General features: G+C 36.6%; 10 protein-coding genes across 10 annotated transcripts; 5 read left to right on the top strand and 5 right to left on the bottom strand.

Moving 5' to 3' along the window:
* Window positions 1-920: 920 nt before the first annotated feature.
* On the top strand, window positions 921-1,238 carry B0P05DRAFT_575884 (uncharacterized protein; the record flags this gene model as incomplete). The annotated part of the gene is made up of 1 exon (XM_051581667.1): window positions 921-1,238. The coding sequence occupies one exon, from the start codon at window positions 921-923 to the stop codon at window positions 1,236-1,238; it is 318 nt and encodes a 105-aa protein (XP_051429749.1).
* Window positions 1,239-6,291: 5,053 nt separating this feature from the next.
* On the top strand, window positions 6,292-7,205 carry B0P05DRAFT_563721 (uncharacterized protein). The gene is made up of 2 exons (XM_051580745.1): window positions 6,292-6,657; window positions 6,709-7,205. The coding sequence occupies exons 1-2, from the start codon at window positions 6,306-6,308 to the stop codon at window positions 7,176-7,178; spliced, it is 822 nt and encodes a 273-aa protein (XP_051429748.1). The 5' UTR covers window positions 6,292-6,305; the 3' UTR covers window positions 7,179-7,205.
* Window positions 7,206-9,549, bottom strand: B0P05DRAFT_563719 (uncharacterized protein). The gene has a single exon (XM_051580744.1). It carries the CDS (start codon window positions 9,522-9,524, stop codon window positions 7,227-7,229), a length of 2,298 nt encoding a protein of 765 aa, XP_051429747.1. The 5' UTR covers window positions 9,525-9,549; the 3' UTR covers window positions 7,206-7,226.
* Window positions 9,550-9,626: 77 nt separating this feature from the next.
* B0P05DRAFT_563717 (eukaryotic integral membrane protein-domain-containing protein) lies at window positions 9,627-10,986 on the bottom strand. The gene is made up of 6 exons (XM_051580743.1): window positions 10,787-10,986; window positions 10,678-10,738; window positions 10,332-10,619; window positions 10,088-10,281; window positions 9,886-10,035; window positions 9,627-9,832 (listed from the first exon to the last, which is right to left on the bottom strand). Exons 1-6 carry the CDS (start codon window positions 10,957-10,959, stop codon window positions 9,721-9,723), a joined length of 978 nt encoding a protein of 325 aa, XP_051429746.1. The 5' UTR covers window positions 10,960-10,986; the 3' UTR covers window positions 9,627-9,720.
* Window positions 10,987-11,860: 874 nt separating this feature from the next.
* B0P05DRAFT_582070 (uncharacterized protein) lies at window positions 11,861-13,741 on the top strand (the record flags this gene model as incomplete). The annotated part of the gene is made up of 4 exons (XM_051582157.1): window positions 11,861-11,983; window positions 12,036-12,365; window positions 12,414-13,112; window positions 13,157-13,741. 4 exons carry the CDS (start codon window positions 11,861-11,863, stop codon window positions 13,739-13,741), a joined length of 1,737 nt encoding a protein of 578 aa, XP_051429745.1.
* On the bottom strand, window positions 13,676-18,140 carry B0P05DRAFT_563701 (armadillo-type protein). The gene is made up of 13 exons (XM_051580742.1): window positions 17,402-18,140; window positions 17,188-17,342; window positions 17,024-17,129; window positions 16,887-16,979; window positions 16,725-16,840; window positions 16,123-16,675; window positions 15,826-16,079; window positions 15,512-15,777; window positions 15,122-15,464; window positions 14,792-15,068; window positions 14,533-14,747; window positions 14,069-14,485; window positions 13,676-14,011 (listed from the first exon to the last, which is right to left on the bottom strand). Exons 1-13 carry the CDS (start codon window positions 17,895-17,897, stop codon window positions 13,877-13,879), a joined length of 3,426 nt encoding a protein of 1,141 aa, XP_051429744.1. The 5' UTR covers window positions 17,898-18,140; the 3' UTR covers window positions 13,676-13,876.
* Window positions 18,141-18,352: 212 nt separating this feature from the next.
* Window positions 18,353-19,582, top strand: B0P05DRAFT_592127 (mitochondrial carrier domain-containing protein; the record flags this gene model as incomplete). Its single annotated transcript, XM_051582964.1, has 8 exons — window positions 18,353-18,374; window positions 18,415-18,492; window positions 18,546-18,627; window positions 18,683-18,914; window positions 18,958-19,125; window positions 19,172-19,350; window positions 19,409-19,462; window positions 19,510-19,582. 8 exons carry the CDS (start codon window positions 18,353-18,355, stop codon window positions 19,580-19,582), a joined length of 888 nt encoding a protein of 295 aa, XP_051429743.1.
* A 307-nt stretch (window positions 19,583-19,889) lies between these two features.
* B0P05DRAFT_582067 (kinase-like domain-containing protein) lies at window positions 19,890-21,038 on the bottom strand (the record flags this gene model as incomplete). The annotated part of the gene is made up of 6 exons (XM_051582156.1): window positions 19,890-19,951; window positions 19,992-20,384; window positions 20,427-20,463; window positions 20,516-20,800; window positions 20,845-20,958; window positions 21,021-21,038. 6 exons carry the CDS (start codon window positions 21,036-21,038, stop codon window positions 19,890-19,892), a joined length of 909 nt encoding a protein of 302 aa, XP_051429742.1.
* A 263-nt stretch (window positions 21,039-21,301) lies between these two features.
* B0P05DRAFT_332962 (uncharacterized protein) lies at window positions 21,302-22,388 on the top strand. Its single transcript, XM_051573560.1, has 3 exons — window positions 21,302-21,494; window positions 21,537-21,633; window positions 21,678-22,388. Exons 1-3 carry the CDS (start codon window positions 21,334-21,336, stop codon window positions 22,050-22,052), a joined length of 633 nt encoding a protein of 210 aa, XP_051429741.1. The 5' UTR covers window positions 21,302-21,333; the 3' UTR covers window positions 22,053-22,388.
* B0P05DRAFT_575874 (uncharacterized protein) lies at window positions 22,057-23,764 on the bottom strand (the record flags this gene model as incomplete). Its single annotated transcript, XM_051581666.1, has 3 exons — window positions 22,057-22,773; window positions 22,830-23,471; window positions 23,519-23,764. 3 exons carry the CDS (start codon window positions 23,762-23,764, stop codon window positions 22,057-22,059), a joined length of 1,605 nt encoding a protein of 534 aa, XP_051429740.1.
* Window positions 23,765-23,981: the final 217 nt, after the last annotated feature.

Below are 23,981 nucleotides of genomic sequence, written 5' to 3'. Positions count from 1 at the left end.
AGGTTAAATAATGAACAAAAAAAGAACTTTTATATTTTTTAAAAAGAAAAACAGAAAGAAACATACAGGTAATGCGTTCATTTCGGATTGCTTTTCCTTTTTTTTTTCTTGATTTGAAACTTCATGACTTATTCTGAGTAGACCAAACTAAAAAGATTGAATTATTTACCATTTCTTTTTGAAACAAAGAATCCTTTCAAGCTTAAATACAAAACTAGTATTTTTATCATTGTGGTTGCTTTTTCTTTGTCATTTAGGCAGAAAGTGTAGGTCTTGATAGAGATACAAGTAAAGACTATATAGGGTTCTATAAAACAAATCTATAGTCTAACTCAATAAATATGTTCTCTTGAGAAACATGCTTCAATGACCAATGCTCGATGGATACTAAATGATAAAATACGGAATAAACACGGAACAGAATTGGAGGAAATTTTGCTACTCAGAATGGTGCCGTATAAGCCGGCGTACTCGGACTTTAAATACGGTTCAATAAGCCACTAAGGTACAAATTACATTCTACACTTTTTGGTCTCGTTGTACTGTGTTTCTTAAAACTTCTATTTGTAACATGTTGACAGACAGTGAATACCATAAACAGAATTACTTTAGGGCTCGATTTACTGCAGGCAATCACACCGAGGCTTTTGATATCTAGCCTCGTCATGGGGAAGAAAAGACATTCTCAAAGTGTAATCTTAACGTTGGGTTCTTACCCAAGGCACAAAGAAAGTGATCAGAGGTTGCGTTACTCGTGCTAAGAATTGTCTTGAATCTGCGTTTTGCGAGAACGAGAATTGTTTTTCTAATAAAGATACGAGGCCCATCCATAACACAAAGTTTATTAAAGTACAGAAATGCATGCATTGCGACAAAATTGTAAAGCATAAGCCCTGTCATGTCAAAGTCAATTTTTTTTCATGTTTGATATCCTTAAGAATATAACCAGCTGCACTTTTCAGTGTAAGGGCTATGATTCACACGATGTTTTTAGAAGACTACATCTTTCCGTAAAGAATGATATTCTAATTGAAAAAGTGGAAAATGATCAATTGCTTAAACCCAAAAAGCTTAATATTGGTGTTGCATCCCATCCTGGAGAATTTGATCAGCTTGCGAAGGGAACCAGTTCTGTTTTGAAAAATCAAGATAGAGCAAAATATCAGCTTAATGCTACAAAAGCCTCTTTAGGCATTCGTAAGAATTCTGATTTCTTGGGGGATTTAGCAAAAATTTAAAAAGAATACGAAGGCCATATCACTTATTCTCAAGTTGCTGATGGCAAGATCTTTTTCAGCCTGCAATTTACTGTAACACAACCTTCCTTTTGCAGCACAGCCTATCTTCATTGATGTTACCTATAAGGCTGTTGCTAGTAACAAGAAATACCTTTGCTCTTCTGTAGTCTATTTACCTGAAATGCAAAAAAGTATTGTGTTTTTTCAAGCCATCATTGGGAGATTAGAAGTCAAGACTTTTGCTGAATATTTCATCAAAATGTTTGAGCATATAAAGGTCAGCAAAAAACAATTCCTAGGTATGGTCATGGATTACTCGGCTGCACAACGCTTAGGCTTTTTACATGTCTTCAATTATTATCATCATAATAGCGACAATTGTAGCGGTACTCAAAGGTAAATTGATGAAGGCAAAGTTACTTGAAGGGATGCCATAAGCATTATATGCAAAGCGTGCAGAGGATAGTGAAAACCCACTCTGCTGTTCCTTCTGAGGCGAAGGGAGTGTGAAAGAAAAAGAAGAGCGTTATTTTGATAATATCGCTCAAGAAAGCCAAAAAAGAAAAGTACTCTTGTTTGATCGAAGGCTCTGATTATGAGTTTGATTTTGAAAAGATGGACTTTGCACCTGAATGCGACTTGCTTGTTAATGATGAAAGAGATCTAGTCTATGATCAAATAGTGGATTTTTCAAGCTTTGGCAACAATCGAAATTATGTTGAAGAAGAAGATCTTGATGAAATTAGAAAGGATTATCCAACAAAGATGAAGAAATTCCAGATATTATTGATTACTTTCTCTGCGACCATGACCATAACGATTATAATCTTATTATGAGTTATTTCTCTGATGATCACTTTTTTATTGACTTGGCGCATGAAATGAAGTTTTTAGACAAAGAAAAGTGCACTGCCGAAGTTGAAGAGCAGCACAAAAATGACACTAATCTTTTTCTCATTTTTTCCTTAGTTTTTTTTTTTTATATAAATAACCAATGTGTATTATTAATTAACAAACTGGTACTTATCAAGATGTATAGTCTCAGAACCATAGTTCTCTGAGTATTTTACTATTTTTCTCTAGTATACTTTGAAGTAGTAAAAAGTAAAAGGTGATATTCTAAGGACCTGTGACAGCTTCTACTTTACCCCTATTTTCAAACTCGGGCACACTGGGTTACCTGCTGTCCTCAGAACTTTTGTTGTCTCATTTTAAAGTATCGCGTATGGTAGGATTTTTTTGTGTACTCTTTTTCTTTTTCCAGCTATAGTTTGTAAGGCACAAGGTTTCAGACCCGTAGCTTTGCTACCCTTTGTATAATTTCCTCTGCTTAACGTAGCCTGATAACTCCTTTTTCTGCAAGAAATATTTTTTTCTTGTCATTCTACTACTAAGCGAAGATCAATAAACGCAAATTAACTCTCATCAATGATATAATATTTTATTGTAAGAACTTTTAGAAAAATTGATTTGAAGAAATTCATCTGGAGATGCATAATATCCCTAAGATTGTAGTAGCTACAAGATGCTTAAAATACTTTTGTACCTATTAGTATTTTTGTTCTCAAATAAAACACTAAACAGTTATTGAGCTGGTCTATCTTTTTAAAAAATTTTATTGGTACCAAAGTGATAAAGGAGGAATATAACAGATTATTTGATTAAACAATAAACAGAAAGCCTGGTAAATATAAGCACACACACACACACACACACACACACACACGTTGAATGCTCAAAATGCTTCAACTTCACTTGTTTGGGTTCTCAAAGACGATTTAAAGTTGCAATAGATGAGGTAAGAAGTAGAATGATATGAATAGGATTCACATATTTGGTTATATGGTCTTGGAATATATCAATTTACTATGGTTAGACATCAATAGAATCAAATTAAAAACCTTATCTAATTTTGACAAGTATATCAAATTAGATTGTCTGTTACAAGCGCTTGATTATATTGTTGCTTTTGATTATTTGTTATCCTACCAAAATAAAGATGGTTATTTTCAGTTGAAAAAAGAAAAGCAGCTTGGAGTTTCTGATTGCCTATTTCTATTTGTCTTGAATCATCAAGACTCTATTTTGAATCCAACTGAGGCTTTATTTAATCACAGTATAACATGGTGAAAAGGGACCTATTTTTTTTTGGAAATAACTTTTTACACTGTTCTAACAAAAAAAAACAACTCAAGCGCTAATTATTTGGTCACTAATACAATTTATTCATACAACTTTAGCACAACACTTTCTTTTTCTATCTTCTTTTCTGGTGACCAGCTGTTCAACTCCATTGTAAGGGAAGATGCGCAAAAAAGATGCTTTTTCAATTTGTTTTTGATACACTTGCGTTATTTTGTGCATTTTCATCAAATCTTCTAATTCAAACTTGAAAGTGCTCAAAGACAGAGGGACCTTAATTTGTTCGAGGCGAAGTAATGCATAATAGTCCTCCTTGTTCATCAGCAAGTAGAATTTGAGGCAGTTATGCATAATATGTGCGATCATAATCACCTTCAGCTTGTCCCTTTTCATCTCTTCTCTTGCAAAAATTGTCATTTTATAAAGGTTCTTGTAAATCTTCTATCTGCATGCTTTGATGGACTTCTTGGGCTTGATTTCGCAGTAGAAGTTGCAGAATGCTTTTTCATCGTCTTCATAATATTCAATCTTATAATTTGGGCGATAGCTCTCTTTGCAGCCATTGCCTTCTCTTATATTGGCATTATATATCAGGCAGTTGTTAAATTCAAACAAAGCAGAAAAGAAAGGTCTCAGCAAACGAAGCTGTAAACTGAGGCTCTTTCATGTCAACTTTTGATGGCTAGTAACTTGAGCACTTGTACACCGTTTTGCGTGTATTTTGATGCTTTTAATTGCAAAGCTGTCATTTCAGCATCAAGCTTGATTCGACTACCATTGTTACGGAAACTCTATCAACGAGATTTAAGTTAGTCTTTTCTATATACTTAAAACCTGGGCTTGCTGCAACCATCAAATGATTTGAATTAGGAATTAAGATTTCCATATCAAACTCATCTATTTCTCTTTTGAATGATTCATAGAAGCTTTGCAAATCACCTTTTCCAACTGCGCTCACCAAGCTTGCTTCATTATGATAGGTACATCTAACTAGGATGATACTTGATAACGACCTATGAGACCTCATTAGATTGATGTGACACATATCCTTCTATTTGCTACTTACAAAAGCTTGAGAAGGTCTTTTTCATAATTGCCATAGTCTGCTCTTTGAATAAGACCTTTTTGAAGATTTCTCAATATACAATCGAATTTTTTGGATCAAGGGGTCGTCGGTACATATCTTTTCTACTTTCCAGCTACCAAAATCAAAATTTGAGCGTGATGCCTTTACACGGTTAGGAGTTTGGGAGGTAGTTGCGAGCCCCTTTTCTTCCGCTTTCGTTATTTTTGACAAATTGCAAACCCAGATTTTTTTTTTGTGATTTCATTATTACCTATAAAACCAATAAAGATAACTAAGCAACACACATCAAACGTTTGAAAAACAAGTAACCCTTCTCTTCCTCGGTTACCTGTTTTTTCCGCTACTCAAAAGCACTAACATTCGTCAATTTTGATTCTGAAGACGAATTTTTTAAATCACTGACTTTAAGTCATCTACCTTTGAACGAACCTAGTTCCTCAGCTGTAGTCCTCAACAACTCCTTTTTCTTTTGCTGAATTTCCTCCTCTTGGTTTGAAACTTACGGCTCGTTCTCTTTCTCCTTCTTTGTCGTCTGCTTTTTTCTTTCATGAAGTGAATAGAAAAAAAGGTTTTTTCGTCCTCCTCCCTTCGCCACCTCTACTTCGCTACAGATAAGCTCGAGTAAATCAGAATGTCTCTTGCACATTATCTAAGGGTCGCTATGTAATAACCTACTCTGGAAAGCTAAAGAAAACCAAAAGATTATTTTTTTGTGGTAAATGTAGATTGGACTTCTTGTTTGTTGTTACTAAAGAAAAGAAGACAAAAGAAAGAAAAGATGAGAGAAATTCAAATATTAGCGGGAAGGGATCAAACAGTTTAATAGGGTCAATTGTATAAAATACTTCTGATGATAAATTAACATGTGAAAGGCCTCAGAAAGCGATTCGTACAATACAAGTAAGAAATTTATCAGGTAGAAAGCGTATCATTTATTATAAAAAATACTTGGATTTAGACTATGCAGAAGACCCTTAATAACTAATAACGAAACAGGATTCCATTTCAGCATAAGATTTACCATAGATTATAAATCCAAAATTATCTTAGTGAAGTAGCTCGAAAATCAGGTTGCTTTCGTCATGAAACTCGCTTTCTTTATGTTTAGAATCACTTTTCCTGTCATCGTCAGAACCTTGTTTAAAGTTTTGTTACATTCAAGGAAGTAAATGATGTTTGTAGACCATCTGTCATTTTTGATGTTGTTGGTTTATAAATAAACACTTTTATGCATAATGTACCTTCTTTGGTTTTAGTGTTACAAAAAAGTACTTTTCTCCAAAAAAAAAAAAAAAAAAAAACAAGGCAGCAAAAAACGACATTAACATACGATATAGCGTCGTTTTAACAGTAACATGCGAAGACTAAGTAAAGTGTTTGAAGTCATCAGTCATGTCTATTTGTAAAATGCTTCTTAAAAGAAAACTCTCAAAATCAGTATCGAGGGTGCTTTATTGTAGTCAAATTCCCTTACAGTTTAATAAAGACAATCATTTGGTACTGCACTATTTGCACCAACAAATTTTTATCTTTCTGCTTCTAAGTTTTTTTTTTTTTTTTCGAGATGTGTCTTAATTTTCAATTTGTTTCTGTTCCATTTTGATTATAGAATGTCCTAATAAAAAAAAATAAAAATAGCTAAAAATACATTTATCCACGTTTAGTGGAAATAAGAAAAAAAAAAAAAAAAAAAAGAACGCACGCCTTTATACTGAAAAAAGTAATTTTATATTTAAATTGGCTTATGTGTTACACTAGACACAAAAGGAGATTTAAACGTTAATTAGCAGGGCCTTGTTATTCCTTTCTCTTCTCTTTTTCTTCTTTTTTTTTTAATAATGAAGATATTAAGTTTTATTCTATTGATTGGCTATATTCATACAGTCTATACAAGCTCACTTGTTGACTTGTCTCATCCAGCTCATGACATTAATCCATTACCAGCAGTGACAGTAGACACAAACCGATTCACTCAATTACTGTCAAACCATCTCTTGTTTGATCATTTTGATAAGGCATATTACCAGCTCGCAAGGAAAATCTCGCTTCAATTCAGAGATGTCATTCATGTCAAAGTCAAGAAGATAAAGACAAAATCAAATTCAAAATCGACTTCTTCAAGAGACATGGTCTTGCCTCCACCTGTAGATATTCAGATCTTGAAAAGACAATTAAAAGGAGCAGTAGGATGTAAGTTTCTATATGGGTATATAGACGGTGATCTGACATAGAGTAAAATAGCTTTTATAGAAGACAAATTACCTGCTATTTTGACAAACCGTTACAACACAAGTACATTACAGACTGAACTTGAACACTTGTTATATCAGTATTGCCCTTCCACACATAATTTATCGCAGTGTATTCTAGACAATCGAGAACCTTTTTTGACTCAAGTGCATCATTACACAACACAAGAACTGCAGTCCACATTATCCAGAGTCAATCAATTCGATTTGCCTAGACTGTTTGAGAAAACAAGAGCACAAATCTCGGGCATTCTTATTCACTTTAATCAACATACCATGGATACCAAACATCATCGCTTAGAACTCAAGATTAAATCTGCCACTAATACCTCTTCTACTGCTGTTGAGGCTAAAAGAGACTGGATTACATTTGATATGATGCAAGACTTCATCTCAACTATTCATCATACAGATACAGAAGAAGGAAATACCATACAGCACTTTTTAGACTTGGCTATATAGCAAAATAACAATAATAAAAAAAGGACATAGAGTTTATTTATTTTTTATTTACACGGATTCTAACTTGGATTCTATGATTTTCAATTTTCTTTTGAGATTTGCATTTGGCTTGACTTGATTTGCCTTCATGTCTATTTGAATCACTTCTTTTGCTAAATGAGGGGCATCTCGAAGTATCAGATTGTCTATGATTTTGGTATATAAGCTCACATCGGGTCTAATGCCAATGTCTGTCTCCATTTTGGCCATGTATTTTCGAATCTTGGCTAGTTTTCGTTTCTTGGCCAAGGATTCAATCAGTTTTTCATAAATCACTTGAGGTGGTTTCATACCGCGAACATCCATGTCCTTTATCAATCGCTCTGCAAGATGCGAATACCGCGATTCATGCGTAGCATCCAGCAAGATCTGATAAGTCAATCCATTGCGTAAAATAGGCTGACCACGCTCACTTTCAAACAATGCACCACGGTCATTCTTGCACAACATACGCACTGTTTCTTGAATATCGTGACGCTTTAGATAAGACGTCAATGCAATGTTGTTTAGAAACACTTGATCTGATCGAGCTTGAGATGACTTCAATAGCTTAGAAAACAAGTTCTTTTGCATCTCACTTCCATCCTTATAGAATCCCAACATGGTACGCAATGTCGTTTCATCAGGTGTCACATCCACTGATTTCATATGGGACAAAATCTCGTAAATCTTGTCATGGTCTACTTTTTTATCTTCCATCACCACAGCACGCATCAATAAGTTGAAGTCAACCACATCAGGTCCATCCGTATGCGCTGCTACTTGGTGGAAAGCAGCTTTAGCAGCAGTCACATCACCGCGTTCCAGATAACAAGCAGTCAAAGACGTCAATCCTTCATGTGTCAGTGATAACTGCATGGATTCACTTGTTCGAAAGACCCGTTCAAACCAATCCACACGGCCTGTTTGTGCACATAGACCAAACAAGGTACGTACAGCCATCTTGGCCAAGGGAGGATTCAGTGTAGGCAACGTAGACTCAACCTCCATAGCCAACTGTTGTGCTCTATCCCATTGCTTTGCACGAACCATACAGCGTAAGACATAAATAGCCATGTCAGGCTGCATGTGAGGGTATAATTCTTTGTATCTTGTATATAGACGCATTGTATCCACATGGTATTTCATTTTGGCTGCATGTTCCACCAATGACTTGAAAATGCCTTGGAAGAGGGGAATCCCTGCTTTATCCATCCATTCCCATACTTGCACAGCCTGCTTGATGTTTTTGTTTGTCAAGTACCATTGAATGATGCGTTGAGAACACAGTTGTGCACCTGCAATGTCTTGAACAGACAAAGTATCTTTCAACACACTTTCTGCTGTTCGTATTTGATATGTATAGAGTGCTTTGTTGATCAGATTCCGAAGGAACTGCAATGACCCGATTTTCAGTTGACGTCGAATCAAGTAGATGGATCGCACTGAATTCAGTTGCCATTGATCCATCGCGTCTTTACCAAACACACCTAATGCTTGTGCTACCAATTCATGGTCATCATATCGCGCTACCAACTGTGTTAAGTCTTGGCCAGGGTGATGTTGCTTTAAATACGCGACTGCCTCGTCCATTTGTCCTTGTTCTAATTTATGTAATACCATTGTCCTCACAATTCTACGCGAAGGTGCCAATTGCTGCTGAGCCAAATGATCTAACCAGAAATTGACTCGTTTCAACCGTTTCTGTCGAACCAGCAAGTCAATCACTGCTTCATACGCAGCCATACTGATCGTCTGCTTTTTCTCAATCACGATCTCCGTTAACACATTCTCTGCTCGCTTGGGTAACTGAAGCATCGATGCATAATAAATCATACGTTCTGCATCTTGAACACGAAATGTAGCCTGTAAGAACAAGTCGCCTCGTTTTAGATCGTCCAGGATGTGAAGTGCTTGAAGAAGTGACGTTTGAGCACTTGGGTCGTCTGGGTGATGCGTAGAAGCAAAGCGTTCAATAAACTGGTCTAGATCGTGTTGTGTGAGTTGAGCAAGAAGGGCTGGTGATTGTCGCTTGAGTTGTTTGTACCATTGCATCAGTCGTTTTCTTGATTCTCTTCGATGGATCGTTTTTCGAACATGTGGGTTGTATAGACTCGTATCAGTTGTATTTAAAGAGGGTTGGTATATCTCATGGCGAAAGTCTTCAAAGAGTGTGTTTTTTGGTTTGGGTGGGATGGGTGCGATAGCCGTAGTGGTGGTCAGTCGACGCAAGACAACGGGGGTTGTTTGCCTTGAGAGGCAGTTATGACATATTCTTGCCAACAGTTTTTGTGACTTCCAGCCTTCTCTAGGCAATATGATAGACATTTAACTTTTTCCCCCTTTAAAAAAGATAAAAAAGAAAAAAAAATCTTTGGCACCCCCTAGAGAGAGGGCTGCGAATAAAAAAGCAGGGCCAAAAAAGATGGTCTTGATTTCATTCAATGCCCTACTCTCTTGTTTGATTGGAGCTCTGTTTCAATCGAGTAAGCTTACGTCATTCAAAAAGCAGTTTATTTTTTATTTATGGTTGTGTATCTTGTTCTGCATCAAATAAAACTGGATTGTCTGGTTTGGGTTCACTTGAAGATGGTTTAGATGATAAACGCATATCTAATGCTTTTAATGCAAGTGCCCTTATTTTGAATTGAAATCAGTTATTTTGATCTATTGTGTATCCCTGACTTACCTTCTTCTCTCGGCTTCTGCTCGGGCTGATCCAGGCACAGGTGCAACATGGCCAATTTCAACATCATGATAAGGACGAGGACCAGGCTTACAACATCTTACTTTGACAAGCACACCATACACAATGTTGGAAATAAACAGAATGACTGGACTGAAAAAATACATGTTGAGCCACTACCTCTTATTTTCAACATGTTACTTACTGTAAAAATTCAGGGAAAAATGTCTGAATAGCAAATGTCTCGCTTTGATCACCTTGAATACCGTCTTGATACTTAAAGAAACGAATATAAATCCAGCCAACCACCCAACCAATATTGACAAGATTATAAAACACAATGGCTTTAAATAAAATGAGGCTGATAATACTGATGGCTGTGACAACACCTAATAGATTCTAGCTATTTCTTCAGTATAAAAAAAAAAAAAGTATGTATATAGACATACCTTGACACGAATAGATATCTTTCCTCCCATCATAGCAATACGATGTTCAGGAATCAAATGCTTAAAAGCAACTAAAAATGCTGAAAACACGCCTGACATACCATTGATTTGAATTTGATACAAGAATTTATCATCCCCTGATAAATAATAAGAAATCAAAATACCAAACCAAGTGACAACATTTGACAATACAGCTGATACAAGCACAAACTTGAGTAATTCCTTTGAGCCCCAAGCACGTTCAAGGTATTTTCCACATAATAACAAGATCACCACACTCAATAAAAGCTAGTAATAAATAGAAAAGGAGGTTATATCCATGAACAGGAGTCTGTTGCTAAGTTACCGTCACTATGTTACTTTCATAAAAGGCAGCTGTCAAAAATGTCCAAGGTGCATAAATAACACTATATATAGCATGTTGAGTTGGATATCACGTATATCATGTCACTTACAATCCTGGCAAAAGACCAATAAAAGGACAAATAGAAAGAACAGGTGTATCTGGATCTGCTTCGAGTTGTAAACGGTATATATAGACATAAGAGCTAATAGACAAAGACAACACTATCAACACTAATGCTCTTGTGACAGAAGGCACATTGGCCACCATGGTTTTTATGGCCATCACTTGAAAAAAATAGAAAAAAAAAATGTAAGAAAAAGGGGGTGCATGTATCGCCAAAAAGGAAAACGAGAAAACACGTGATATGCTTGTCTGCAAGGAGAACCAAGGTTAAAATTTAGTCTGATCTGAATCTATCTGAAACCTTTTTTTTTGTTATTAAAATGGGGGGAGTTGCACTAGCACAAAAAAAATTTTTTTCTTTTCGTCATAATCCAAAAAGCACAGATTTGCATACACACACACACACACATGCATTGGGAGGGGGGTCAAAGACAAGGAGAAGACAGCAAAAAAAAAAGAGAAAATGAATAAGAATGAATAAGAGGAGGGCTCTTTGGAACACAAAAAAAAATCTTTTTTTTTGCTTTTTTTTCTTCTTTTTTCTTTTTCTTGTTTTCTCTCTCTCTCTTTAATTTTTTATTACTTTTTTTCTCTTCCTCATCTCGTTTTCCTTTTTTTTTTGGAGATTAGCAAAAAACGAAAAAAAACATGGCTACTAACAACACTAACAATATACCAACACCTCAACAGTCTAAACAGTGGCCTATTATACAGAAATTATCAAATGTAAATGAACAAGCATGGCTAACACTAGGTAAAGTATATACCAAAGAAAAAAAACAAAAGAAAAGAAAAGAGGGGGGAGAAGGAATAGATACATTTGTGTACATATATATATATATATATATATATATATATTAGCAAAGTAAAAAAGAGAGGGATGATGACGGAGCCAAAAAAGGGAGAAGATACAGAAAAGGGAGGGAGAGAGAAAAAAACATGGGCATGTGTAACATGCTATCGTGTACAACAATTTTGCCAAATAAAGACTAGCCTGGAAACATGATTTGAGGACGCCACATTTATTTTAGCTTTTTTATTTATAGGTAGCTTGGCGGAGATGATGACGGATTGGGAAAGAGCCATGAATGCTTATGAATCTGCACTAAGACATAACCCATATTCAATTCCCGCCTTATCGCATATGGCTTCATTGTGTCGAGGCAGAGAACAATTTAGCAAGGTACACAACTATAAAATAACAATATCTTTATATACTTACTATACAAATACAGGCAATAGAGTACTTTAAACGTATTCTTTCTTTGCAAGAGAATCATGGTGATACTTGGAGTGCTTTAGGACATTGTTATCTGATGATGGATAACTTACAAGAAGCCTATCAAGCCTATCAACAAGCCCTTTATCACCTTCAAAGTCCTAAAGACCCTAAACTATGGTATGGTATTGGTATTCTGTATGATCGTTATGGTTCTATTGAACATGCTGAAGAAGCATTTTCTGCTGTGATGAAAATGGATCCTCAATTTGAAAAAGTAAATGAAATCTATTTTCGACTCGGCATTATTTATAAACAACAACAAAAGTATGATTTATCACTTCAGGTAAGGACAACACAATAGATAAGTATAAGAAGCCCTTACCTTTTTTAGTGCTTCCGATATATTTTACACAACCCACCAAGACCATTAACTGAGATTGATATCTGGTTCCAAACAGGCCATGTCTATGAACAACAAAAAGAATATGAATTAGCTAAAGAAGCCTATGAGCGTGTCTTGACCGAAAACCCCGATCACGCTAAAGTACTTCAACAACTAGGGTGGTTATACCATCAACAAAACGCCTCTTTTTCAAATCAAGCAACAGCCATTCAATACTTGACTCGCTCATTAAAAGCAGACAGTACAGACCCTCAGTCTTGGTATCTATTGGGTCGATGTTATATGGTAGAACAAAACTATAACAAAGCATACGAAGCATATCAGCAGGCTGTTTATCGAGATGCACGTAACCCAACTTTCTGGTGCTCGATTGGTGTCTTGTACTACCAAATCAACCAATACCGGGATGCCCTGGATGCGTATAGCCGAGCTATTCGTCTGAATCCTTATATTAGTGAAGTATGGTATGATTTGGGTACCTTGTATGAATCATGCAACAACCAAGTCCAAGATGCTGTAGATGCTTATCAGCGTGCTGCTGAACTGGATCCTCATAATCCTCATATTAGACAGCGTTTAGAACTCTTGAAGAATGCCAATGTACCTCATCCTACACCTATTCCTCAAGATGTACATAACCCATATCAGTATCAAAACAACAGTGGTCCACCCAGACATCCTAGAATGGTAATATGTGTACATGTGTGTATGTTATTGACACGTTATGTTAGGAACCACGTGATCTTCCCTTACCTGCAAATGATCGCCGTTCACCCGTCCCTTATCCTCACTACGCAAGCACGGATGTTCGTATTCCCGATATCGGCAATGAGGGCGGAAAAGCCCCTACACCATCAGAACGTGTGGTTATGAATCCTATGATGGAATCACCCTTGTATCGCACCAAAATACCTTCCGCTGTAAGATCGCCCATCCCTTCCAAATCTGGTTCTCCTTATATATATCGTCCATCTACACCTCCTTTTGGTCCATATAATGACAACAATGAACCCCTGAGAAGAACTTCGGTACTTTATGATACCGAAAAGAACCCTGCTACACCTCCCAACAAAATCATCTATCACCATCGCCACAGTAGCAGTAGTAGCAGTAGTAGTCATAGCCATCCTAGTTCCAAAAAGAAATCAAGCCCAGTCGAAAATAGTGCAGCAGATACACTGATGAGCATGTCTCAAAAGGGATTCTACAAGAAACGTATGCTGGAAATGGCAGACAATGAAGAAGAACAAGAAGATAAACGACCCAGATTAGATGTCATGTATAAAGAAAAGAAAGGTATTCCTGTATCTTCTTGAATTTGTTTATTGTTTATAAAGGTACAAGTACAATATGATTTGTATTTAATTTTCTTTTTAAGCTTGCTATTTGTTGAGAAAATTGTTCTCTGTCTTTTGTGTTGAGTGTCCAACCACTTCCTTCCATAAGATGACCTAAAGCCTATATATATTGAATGTAAATATGCCTAAAAACAGATTTTCCGATAAAACTAAACTTACTTTGGTTACAAATTCTCGGCGTTCCGGTAATTGTTGAAGGATCACTTGGTTTGTGTATTTTGAGGCAAACTTTAAAAAAGAAATTGTATGTGTGAGAGGGGGGACATGTCGTACAAAGGGACCTACATCACGTTCAAGTAACACAAGCGTATATAATGGTCTTGACAGCTGCCATTGATCATTATTGTCATCAAATAAAATCATACCAAATAATGTGCTGAGTAATCGAGGCAGTACTTGAGGGAACTGAGAGAAATAGTTAAGAAGCCAAAGGCCTTGAATAGGCTTGTTCTTCTTGTTCTTTTCGTCTGTATGGCGACGTAATTCGGCTTTTTCATTCTGTTGGATAGCAAATGTACAGATATTGTTGATAACAGAGCATGCATGGGTACGCACAAACGAATCAGTGGATTCCACACCTTGTTCACAGGCTTCAAGGATATAGAGAAATGCTTCAGGTGGCATGTCTGGATCCATCATCATCTGTTCTGCCGAGAATTCATCCAACATCAGGAAAAAAGCCTTGCTTAGTTTGGGGAAATTCTATATGGTAGTATAAGTCATCCATCATCATTGATCATTATGTTTACCATCATATCCTCAAGAGGTATATTGAGCATCATTTGATACATGATAGAAAATGCTTCTTGAATGGCTTTATCTTGATAGAGCCAGAATACACCGAAATTGATATATTTACCACCAAGACATTTAGCCAACATTTGAAAACATGCAGCTACACCTTTGTATTTGACTGGGTATTTCTTGCTTTCATCTACTATTTGTCTTGTAATGATGTGTTGTCCTAATGATAACAGTTAGTTTCAATTTATAGCATGTTGATCTTACCAAATGTGCACAAGATTTGACTGACATCTCTAAACAACAGGACGCCATTCGCAGATGATACATCTAAGCTTAATCTTTGACTTTTATTAGTTACAAATTCAACAAAGAATTTAAGCAGCACATGGGTCGAGGAATCAGGCGACAATGCTTGAACGCCTTTGAGTAAGACGGGCATATAGTCAGGATAAAACCAATGAAAGAACAAGCTATAGTTTTTGCGGCTTTGAATGGGCTCAATAAAGCCACGAAGGTCTCTAAAGATAGCCTGAAGTGCACCCTACTAAACATGAGTTCAATTGTCTCTTCTACTTTTTTTCTTAAACAAATTACCTGAACTTGAGGTTGTTGATACTCCTCCATTGTATTCAACATGGACAGATCTTCTAATCGAACTTCAAATGGTTTGATGAATTCGTAAAACTCTTGTTCAGAACTGTCTTCAGCAAACAGAATCTTGCACAAGGTCTGGTAATAAAGCATACGGTTTTGTCGATGCTTGTCATGATCAAAGAAGGCAAATTCATTGGATAAATGGTTCTGCATCACAAGCGATGTTGTTTCAAGCTTTCTCAAGTTCTTGACTGCACTATAGCCACTGGCAAGTTCATCAAACAAGATCAATGATTTCTGAATCACAGATGCATTCTCACCCCATACTTGAAGGTTGGTCATACTGTAGCCTGTGTTTTAGTCTATTGCCCCCTTGTACGTTGAACTTACATTTTACGCATCATGGCATTCAACATATCGCTTTCTTCTTCAATACCAAACACTTGATTGAGTTTTTGATAGACTTCTTTTTTGTTGGTATCGCCTACATAGCTCTTTCTGAACTGAGAAAAGAAATAGATGACGGCAAGATCAAACTTGTAGCTCAAAAACGAAGGATTGCTTTGAACCAAGCTTTGATTGATTTCCATTAACAACAGTACTTTTGTAGTCAATTCACCATCTGCTTGATCATGTTCATCTATGTTCATATAAGGCTTATGGACAGTAAGTATATACAAATTCAATAGACGAAAGCAACTTACAGGTCGATTGCCAACAAAGCAAGCCATGACATACACTATCCATGCAAATTGAGCTTCAAAGATAGCCATGGCTTCCTTCAATTTGTCTCCGCTCATGGTACCCATATTCGCTTGGTTCATGAATATTTCATAATGAGCCATGATGGGGTCAAACAAGTCAAGGAGAACAGCACACGATTTTTCATATTGACAGCGCGCCATTTGACCCAACATACTCAAGGATTCAATCAAGACATCTTCATTCTCCAATGGATCTATGGAAACCATAAGTCATAAGCATCATATGTCTATGAATACCATCGAGTAGTTCTTCCATCCGGGTGGGCACAGATTCAAGATAAGCAGAAATAAATGTCCTTGTCAACTCGACAGTGATCTGCTGTAATTTCTGCACAATCATATCTTCCAGTTTCTGGTAATAAGTCATGCTCTGAACAATACGGGACCAGAAACTCAAGAGATAATAGCAAGCGTCTGTAGAGGACTGAAAGGCCTTTTGTGTAAATCCGGCCACTAATTCAATCCATGCCATATAGTCTTGCTTTTCTGCTATCTCATTCAATGGCGCTGTTGTTCTAAACCTCTGTAATAAACGACAAAACCCATTATAGCAATCTGAATCTGATAAATGTTGAGATGCTAAAATGATGTCTCGAATGCCCTGCATGATACGTGTCACAAATTGAGATCGTTCTTCTTCTGTGCTGAACAGTGCTTTACGTGCAGCTGCTATTTGAACAAGGCATTCCATGGCTTTACTGGCTAAAGAAGAGGGGAATTCGTGGTAAGCAGTAAAGAAAGAAGGAACAAAGTCTTGTCGCTGATAAATAGTACGCCATGAAGTAGGGATCTAAATGCATTGTTGGTATTCTGTTTATTATACATAGCTGATGACTTGCCTGAACATTGCCTGTGTCATCACTTGCTTCATCTGCACTTGTTCCAGCAAAATCAAAAGATAAGCATTTTAAAAGTAAATCAAGTGTAGCATCTTTTGTTCTGTTTTCTTGATCAGCTAGCATGAAACAGATATCAGTACTATATCTTTTGAGTAGGCTTACATTCAAATGGAATAGATCGTGTCAAGATACCCTCCAAAATTTGAAATGCATTTTCAAATATGTTTAACAACTGTGTATCTCGAAGACCAGCAGCTAATAAAGGACTGAATATACAATAACAAAAGCATTGTGTTTACCTGCTTTTCTGAATTTGGCTGAATATTTAGGAACAGTAGCAGAGTTCATGTCTTGTACAATCACAGCAAGCATTTGCAATCCCACAATACGATGTTCAGCAGAAGCCTTTTTTTTAAAAAAAAAATGGTTGTTAATGTATCTACAAACAACAATAACTTTTTACCTGAAGAAATTGTGTCATGTCTTTATAGACATGTTGATATTCTTCATGATCAAGCCATCCAAATCGAGTCAATAAAGCAAACACACTTGCCAACTGAGACATAACAAATGGCTGTAAATCTGGATGCATAAAAGCATATTCCAATAAAAATGTACCTATCAATTTATAAGCATCCCCCCTCCATTCTTATCACACAACAATAACAACAACATACGCAATTGTAGTTTCGTGTCTTTATCAAACAAAGTAAACTGGGCCATGACAAGCTGCTTTAGTCTTGACAATGAAAATGTTTGAACATAAGGATTAGGTGAATTTTCCAACATGATACGTAAAGCATTTGCTGTATCTGTAGGTGTTGAGATACCAAACGAAGGTATATCCAAGTCAAGTTTATTGACTGTTTCTGAAGAAAAAGTCGGAAAACTTGCTTCTAGTATCTTTTGAACTTGGTCTCGTTCAGAAGGCGTTTTTGGGTTATAAAGTTCTTGGCATAGGGTTGAAAAGTAGCCTATACGGTCTTGTTGAGTTGTCATTGTAAAGATGAAGGAAAAAAAAAGAGAGAGAGAAAATAAAGCAGACAGGTGAGTTTGTTCAAGAAATGTCCTGTGACACTTTTTTTTTCTGCTGAGAAGATTTATGTTCATGTGTATGTGTGTATCCTTCGTTGAAAAGAAAAAAAGTATGCTCTTATAAAAACCAACTTTCATGTTTTTCGCCAAGAGTACGCAGAGTGATCCAATATAGAGTTTATGACGATAGAACGCATTTAAATAATCACTTGGGTTCGCTTCTATATGGATTTTGTGTTACATGAAATAAGGGTTGGATAAAAACTTCTTTTATGTATAATGAGTCTATTTATGCATGTAAAGCAGTCTGGATAAATGATCCAAGTAGTGTACCTGATTGATTTTTGTACAACAAAAGGATAAAAGAAAAGCTGTTGAAAGCATATGCATAGATTTATCCTGTCAGCCAATAGGAAATTTGACTATGACTGATATCTGCGCTATGCTTATATGGGCTGTTAATTGGCCTAGAAGTGAGTAGCGGGATCTAGATAATCATGTTCATCTAAAAAAAAATAAAAATACACACACATATACACATAAACATCTTCTTTCTTTCTCTTTCTCACTTTTTATTCTATTCAATATATCATATGTCTGAAGCTCAAAAAAAACGTAAGCTTACAAAGGAAAAAGACATACTCATTTTGTATAGCTCTTCCTTTCGGTTTCCAGTTTTTGGCTGGTGCTATTGCTGGTGTATCAGAAATTCTTGTGATGTACCCATTAGATGGTAAGTCCCTTTAAGAGAGAGAGAGGGAGAATGAGATGACAAACATAGCCCAGTCGTAAAGACAAGAGCACAACTTAGTACAGGTACCAATACGGGTATTGTCGAAACGATGAAAAATATGATCAAGCAAGAAGGGTAAGATTTACCCCACTTTATAAATGAGTATGTGTGACTCACGCCAGATTATAAGTCCCGCCTCTCTCTATCGTGGTATCTTGCCACCTATTATGGTTGAAGCACCTAAGCGTGCCACCAAATTCGCTGCTAATGAACAATACACCACACTCTACAAAAAGATCTTTGGTTTTGAGAAAGTAACTCAGTCTTTATCTATTTTGACTGGTGTTAGTGCTGGTATGACAGAAGCTGTCTTGATTGTTCCTTTTGAACTTATCAAGGTCAGAATGCAAGATAGATCAAACGTAGGTAGATTATAAAGTGGTATCTTGTACTCATGCTTATTAGCTTGGTAAATACAATGGTACTGCTGATACTTTCAGAAAAGTGATTGCTTCCGAAGGTGTGTTGGCTTTGTTTAATGGTTTAGAAGCTACCATGTGGCGTCATGCCGTCTGGAACGGTGCCTATTTTGGTTTGATTTTCACTGTCAAGGATATGTTGCCCAAGTCTAAGGTAATTTTTTTTTAAGAATGGTTTTATTAATAGAAAAAAAAAATAGGATCCTAACCAACAACGTATGACCAACTTTGCTGCTGGTACAGTTGGTGGTATTGTTGCTACTGCTTTTAATACACCTTTTGATGTTGTCAAGACGCGTGTCCAAAGTTATAATGGTGTTGGTCCTAGAAAATACAATTGGACATGGCCTGGTTTGGCTACTGTCGTGAGAGAAGAAGGGTAAACAAAAAAAAGTAATGATTAGCATGATACTGATATATGGTATTTTTTTTTTTAGTGCTGCTTCATTATACAGAGGTTTCTTGCCGAAGGTTTTGAGATTAGGTCCTGGGTAAGTCTATGATTTCATTTTCTACAAAACTAATTGATGATCATTAGTGGTGGTATCCTTTTGGTTGTTTTTGAGACTGTATCTGGCTTTATTAGAAAGAACATCTTGAAGGAAGAATAGATTGTGTGTATGTGTATTATTATTATTTAGATAGCATGGAATATATATCATGTAATTCGTTTCTGAAAAGAAGTTTTAAACAGTCCTTTGAATTTACTCAAGAATTTTGGCTTGATGGTCTTTTTTTCTGCTTTGTATTTTGTTTTTAAAGGACTTGCAGGTGCCACCTGTGTCTTTTTTCTAAAGATCTTGAGAAAGAATCCAGCCTTTTTTGTTACTAATGGTATTGAAGGTAATGAGACATCTTCAATCAATGGTATTGTCATATTACGGTTTGTTTTGGACTCCACTATCGTCGTCGTAAATGTCAAAGATGATCCTTCTGAAAACGTATTGACTTTCTTTCTTGACGAGAAATTTGTGAAGCGACTGCTTAATGTTAATTGAGAGGAGGCTAGTAATGAGCAACGTGTCATCGTAGGTGGCATAAGCCAAGGGTGCAACAGACAGTCTTTGGCTGTGATACGGTCTCTTGCATCTCTACATAAGAGTCGTTGGATCAAATCAGAAGCATCTCGTGTGACATAGGGTGGGATTGTGTATTGCCCACGACTGATTTTCTGAAACAATTGTGGCATTTCGTCACCTTGGAAAGGAAGAGAACCCGTTAACATGGCAAACAAGATCACACCACAACTCCATAGATCGACAGGTGGACCTCGATACGGTGTGGCTGTTACCATTTCAGGGGCTGCATAAAAGGGACTGCCACAATAAGTACTCAAGACTTCATGTCTCTCTTTGACAACGTTTCCGAATCCAAAATCACAAATCCTGATACGTTGCGTCTTGTCAATCAGCACTAATGACATGGTCAGAGTTCAATAAAGATAAGTCTACTTACCATTTTCTGGCTTCAAATCTCTATGTACAATATTATGCTATGATGCTCAATATGAGTACTAAATAGAGATAGAATATGTGTGTACATACATCATGAATATAGTCCACTGCTTCTATGATTTCTCGAAACCATCTTCGGGCAGTAGGCTCTGCCAATCCCTTAGACTGTTTGATCTTGTCAAACAATTCCCCTCCTTCAATATACTCCATCACAACATAGATAAAGTCATTTTCAGTCAAGACATCATACACTCGTACAATGTTTTTATGATTCAGGCCTGCAGCAAATGTTTCGCAGATGGTTTGTTCTCTTAATGCATGTTGTCTTTGATCCCCTGATTTAAATGTCTTTTTATCGACTACCTTGACAGCATACTATGGCATTTATAAGCCCGTGGTTACTTTTTAGTTTGAATTACCTGTTGCCTTGTTTTTCTGTCTTCTACTAGATACACTTTACCAAAATTGCCTTTACCCAATGTGTATAAACGTTCATATCTTGCCTCAAAAATACTTGCTGTTCTTGGTTTCACCTTTTATTTTAGGCATGTCAGTGTTTAACTAGAAAACACGCCACTCAATGCACATACATTACCTCATTTAATCTGTTCATTGTAATATAGTAAAGAAAGAAAAGAGAGAGAGAAATAAAAACAAAAACAAAAATAAAGGTACCAAATAAAATGCACTTTCATAATTCGGAAAATATACGATATAAGCCTTTGGACTGCATCAAAATGCTTATTGCTTGTAAAGAATTCCATGAAATAAGGCGAGAACATCTCACTCACTCACTCTTTTTTTTTTAATGCAGTAACACTTTGTTACATTGAGAGGATTCTTTTTTTTTTTTTTTTTTTTTTTTTTGCAAAATAAGAATTTCTATTTTTAACCTAGGGATTGTAATTATGCCTGCTATCAAGAGAAATAAAACAACAACAACAACAACAGCAGCAGGCTTAAGGGAGACATCTCAAGCACTTTCTTCAAGTTCTGAAGAAGAGAAGCATGACTTTGGGTATTTTCCTTTGACTCAAACACGGTTTCCTGTTGGTACACCCATCTTATCGTAAGTAATCATGTTGATGCCATGACTTGAACTTTTGAATAGCAAACGATCAAAAAAGTTTTACTCTGATTTTGCTGATGATCGAGAGTTTTTGTTACATTTGAGAGAAATATGGGTCAAAAAGCTAGAAAGTCTCAAGGTAAGTGGCTACAAAAATAACAAGTATGCTCAAGAGTTTGATAGGAAGATCACAAATTACTTCAAAAGATGAAAGAGATCAAGAAAGAAGAACTACATAACATCGATCCTTTGTTTGCTCCTGACGCAACATCTATAGTATCTGAGGCTCAAGCTCAACCAGCTGCAGAAGTATCGAAAACTGCAACAGATCAAGCATCATCATCATCAGAAGCTACAAAGGATTCAGAAACATTACCTTTCCAATTTGTAGATGACCAGATTGTCATTCAAGAACCTAAAATGCTATCTACGCTAGAACAATTAGAAAACATGTGTCGATCGATGGACAGTGATGAAGAGAACGCCAATGATGAAGATGAGGATCAAGCAAGACATGCACTTCATTTGATGCTAAAAGAATTTGGCGAATCACTTTAATATTTTATTGAGCAAGAGGGTAATGAGGACGAATATCAACAGGAATACCAGCATGGTCAATACGGTCTAAAGCAGCTCTTGTATGGCTATCAATCACACCGTACTTGCTTACAAACGTATCCACAGCCTTCTTGTCACCATCTCCTTGGAGCACTAAAATATCGTGTGTCAAATCAGACACAGCAGAACGAATCTTGTCAAAATCAACACTGAATAAACGTGTCGTAGGGTCGCATTTGAAACCACCTTTTTGAACCAAATAGTTTAATTGAATGGCCTGGCCTAAACCATGAGCTTCTTGAATACCAAATCGAATGGAACGGAAAGCAGAGGCTAAGAAAGTCACCCAGAATTGCTTCTGTGTCACATCATCAATAGTGCCATGATCCACCATCATGTCAGCAGCAAACAAGGCAGCAATATCAGCTTTGGCTTCTTCAAGGGCAGAATGATGTTCTTGAAGTTTAGAACGAACAGTATCACCTGTAAGCGTATGGTGAGGACCATTGCTGTGGCAGACTTCGTGGAGTAAGACGTGAGTCGTAAAGGCGCCCTTGGACAAGTGCTCTAATTGATCCTTGGCCAACACTTGTTGAGCAATGGGTGTCAAGACATGTTGGAATTTGCCTTCTTGAACATTCTTGATCAGGACTAATTTAGAACCACCTCGCTTAATAGCTTCTTCGTCGTTTGGTAAATTATAAGCAGCTGTCATAGGGACCTAATTAAACTTAAGTTGAGAGAACACAAACACACACATACGCAATCTAAACTTACAGCAACATCACCAGCAGCATAAAGTTGGTTTACAACTACAATAGGAGCAGCAACTAACTTGTCATTACGGTATTTTTCAGGGATAGGCAAACGATCTTCCACAAATTGAAGATCGGAAAACTTTTCCAATAGCTGAGAAGAGTGTTGATCACGCACATGAATGTAGAACTCATAAGCACTTCTCAATGTAAACAAACAGTCTGTGTAGTTCTCATAGGGACCTACAGTCACTTCCAAATTGTTGAATTTACCAAGACGAAGCCAATCCAATTCAGAATCCAGGTATTCATTGGAATCAAAAGCATTTGCACGGGAGATCAAGAATTCATCCAGACGGGTGCCCTTTAATTCCTGTTGGCTGTATTCAACTTGCTTGAGTTCATGAGCGGCGTCACGGAAATGAGCAGCAGCAGGTTGTAACAAATCAGCATAAGCTTCGGTGTAACTCTGAGTTTCCAACTGCCCTTGGTTGTTTCTTTTGATAATGGTGTAGTAACTTTTGGCTTTCTTTTGTTCTTCAGGTGATAATGTCTCAACCCATGCTTCAAATTCCTTCTTAGTCATGTCTTCAGGGTAGTAATTACCGCCTTCAGGACGAGTAGGCACGCCTTCGACAAAGGCAACATTATCATCTTCGCGAGCCTAGGATCATTCAGCACAAACATTACCTTCGAAAAAAAAAGACTTACCCAAGGACCTTTGTACATTTCAAACAAGGTGCACAGTTCCTTGTTACCTTCAGAATGAAGCTTTTTACGGAGTTCTTCATTACCAGACCAAGCCTGTCTCATGTAAAGTTGGTCAATATACTTTCCTGCCTTGACGAGGTGTTTTAAAGCAGCGTGTTCGTGAGAACTAAGATGGGATAAGTCAGCTGTACACTCAAAGAGTGCAAAACGAGAAATACGGCTTGAAAGAGAACGAATAGAGGCCATGATGAAACAAAGTTTAAAAGAAAAGAAAAGAGAAAAGAAAGTTTTGTCACTTTTTTTTTATAGTCGCCTCGAAAAAAAAAAGAAACAGGTTTGCTTTATTTTCTAAAAAAGTCAATAAATAACTCAAATGGTTATTTCGGATATGGAATTGTGTCTGTTCTCGGCCAAGTTATTGTTGTAGCGCAAGACAAAGAATTGGCATGGTATGGTATTTTTT

This window comes from Gilbertella persicaria (genome assembly GCF_025201335.1).
Source record: "Gilbertella persicaria strain CBS 190.32 chromosome Unknown B0P05scaffold_70, whole genome shotgun sequence".
NCBI lineage: Eukaryota > Fungi > Mucoromycota > Mucoromycetes > Mucorales > Choanephoraceae > Gilbertella > Gilbertella persicaria.
Note: the sequence above shows the minus strand (reverse complement) of the source record. Positions and strands in the feature narration are given on the sequence as shown.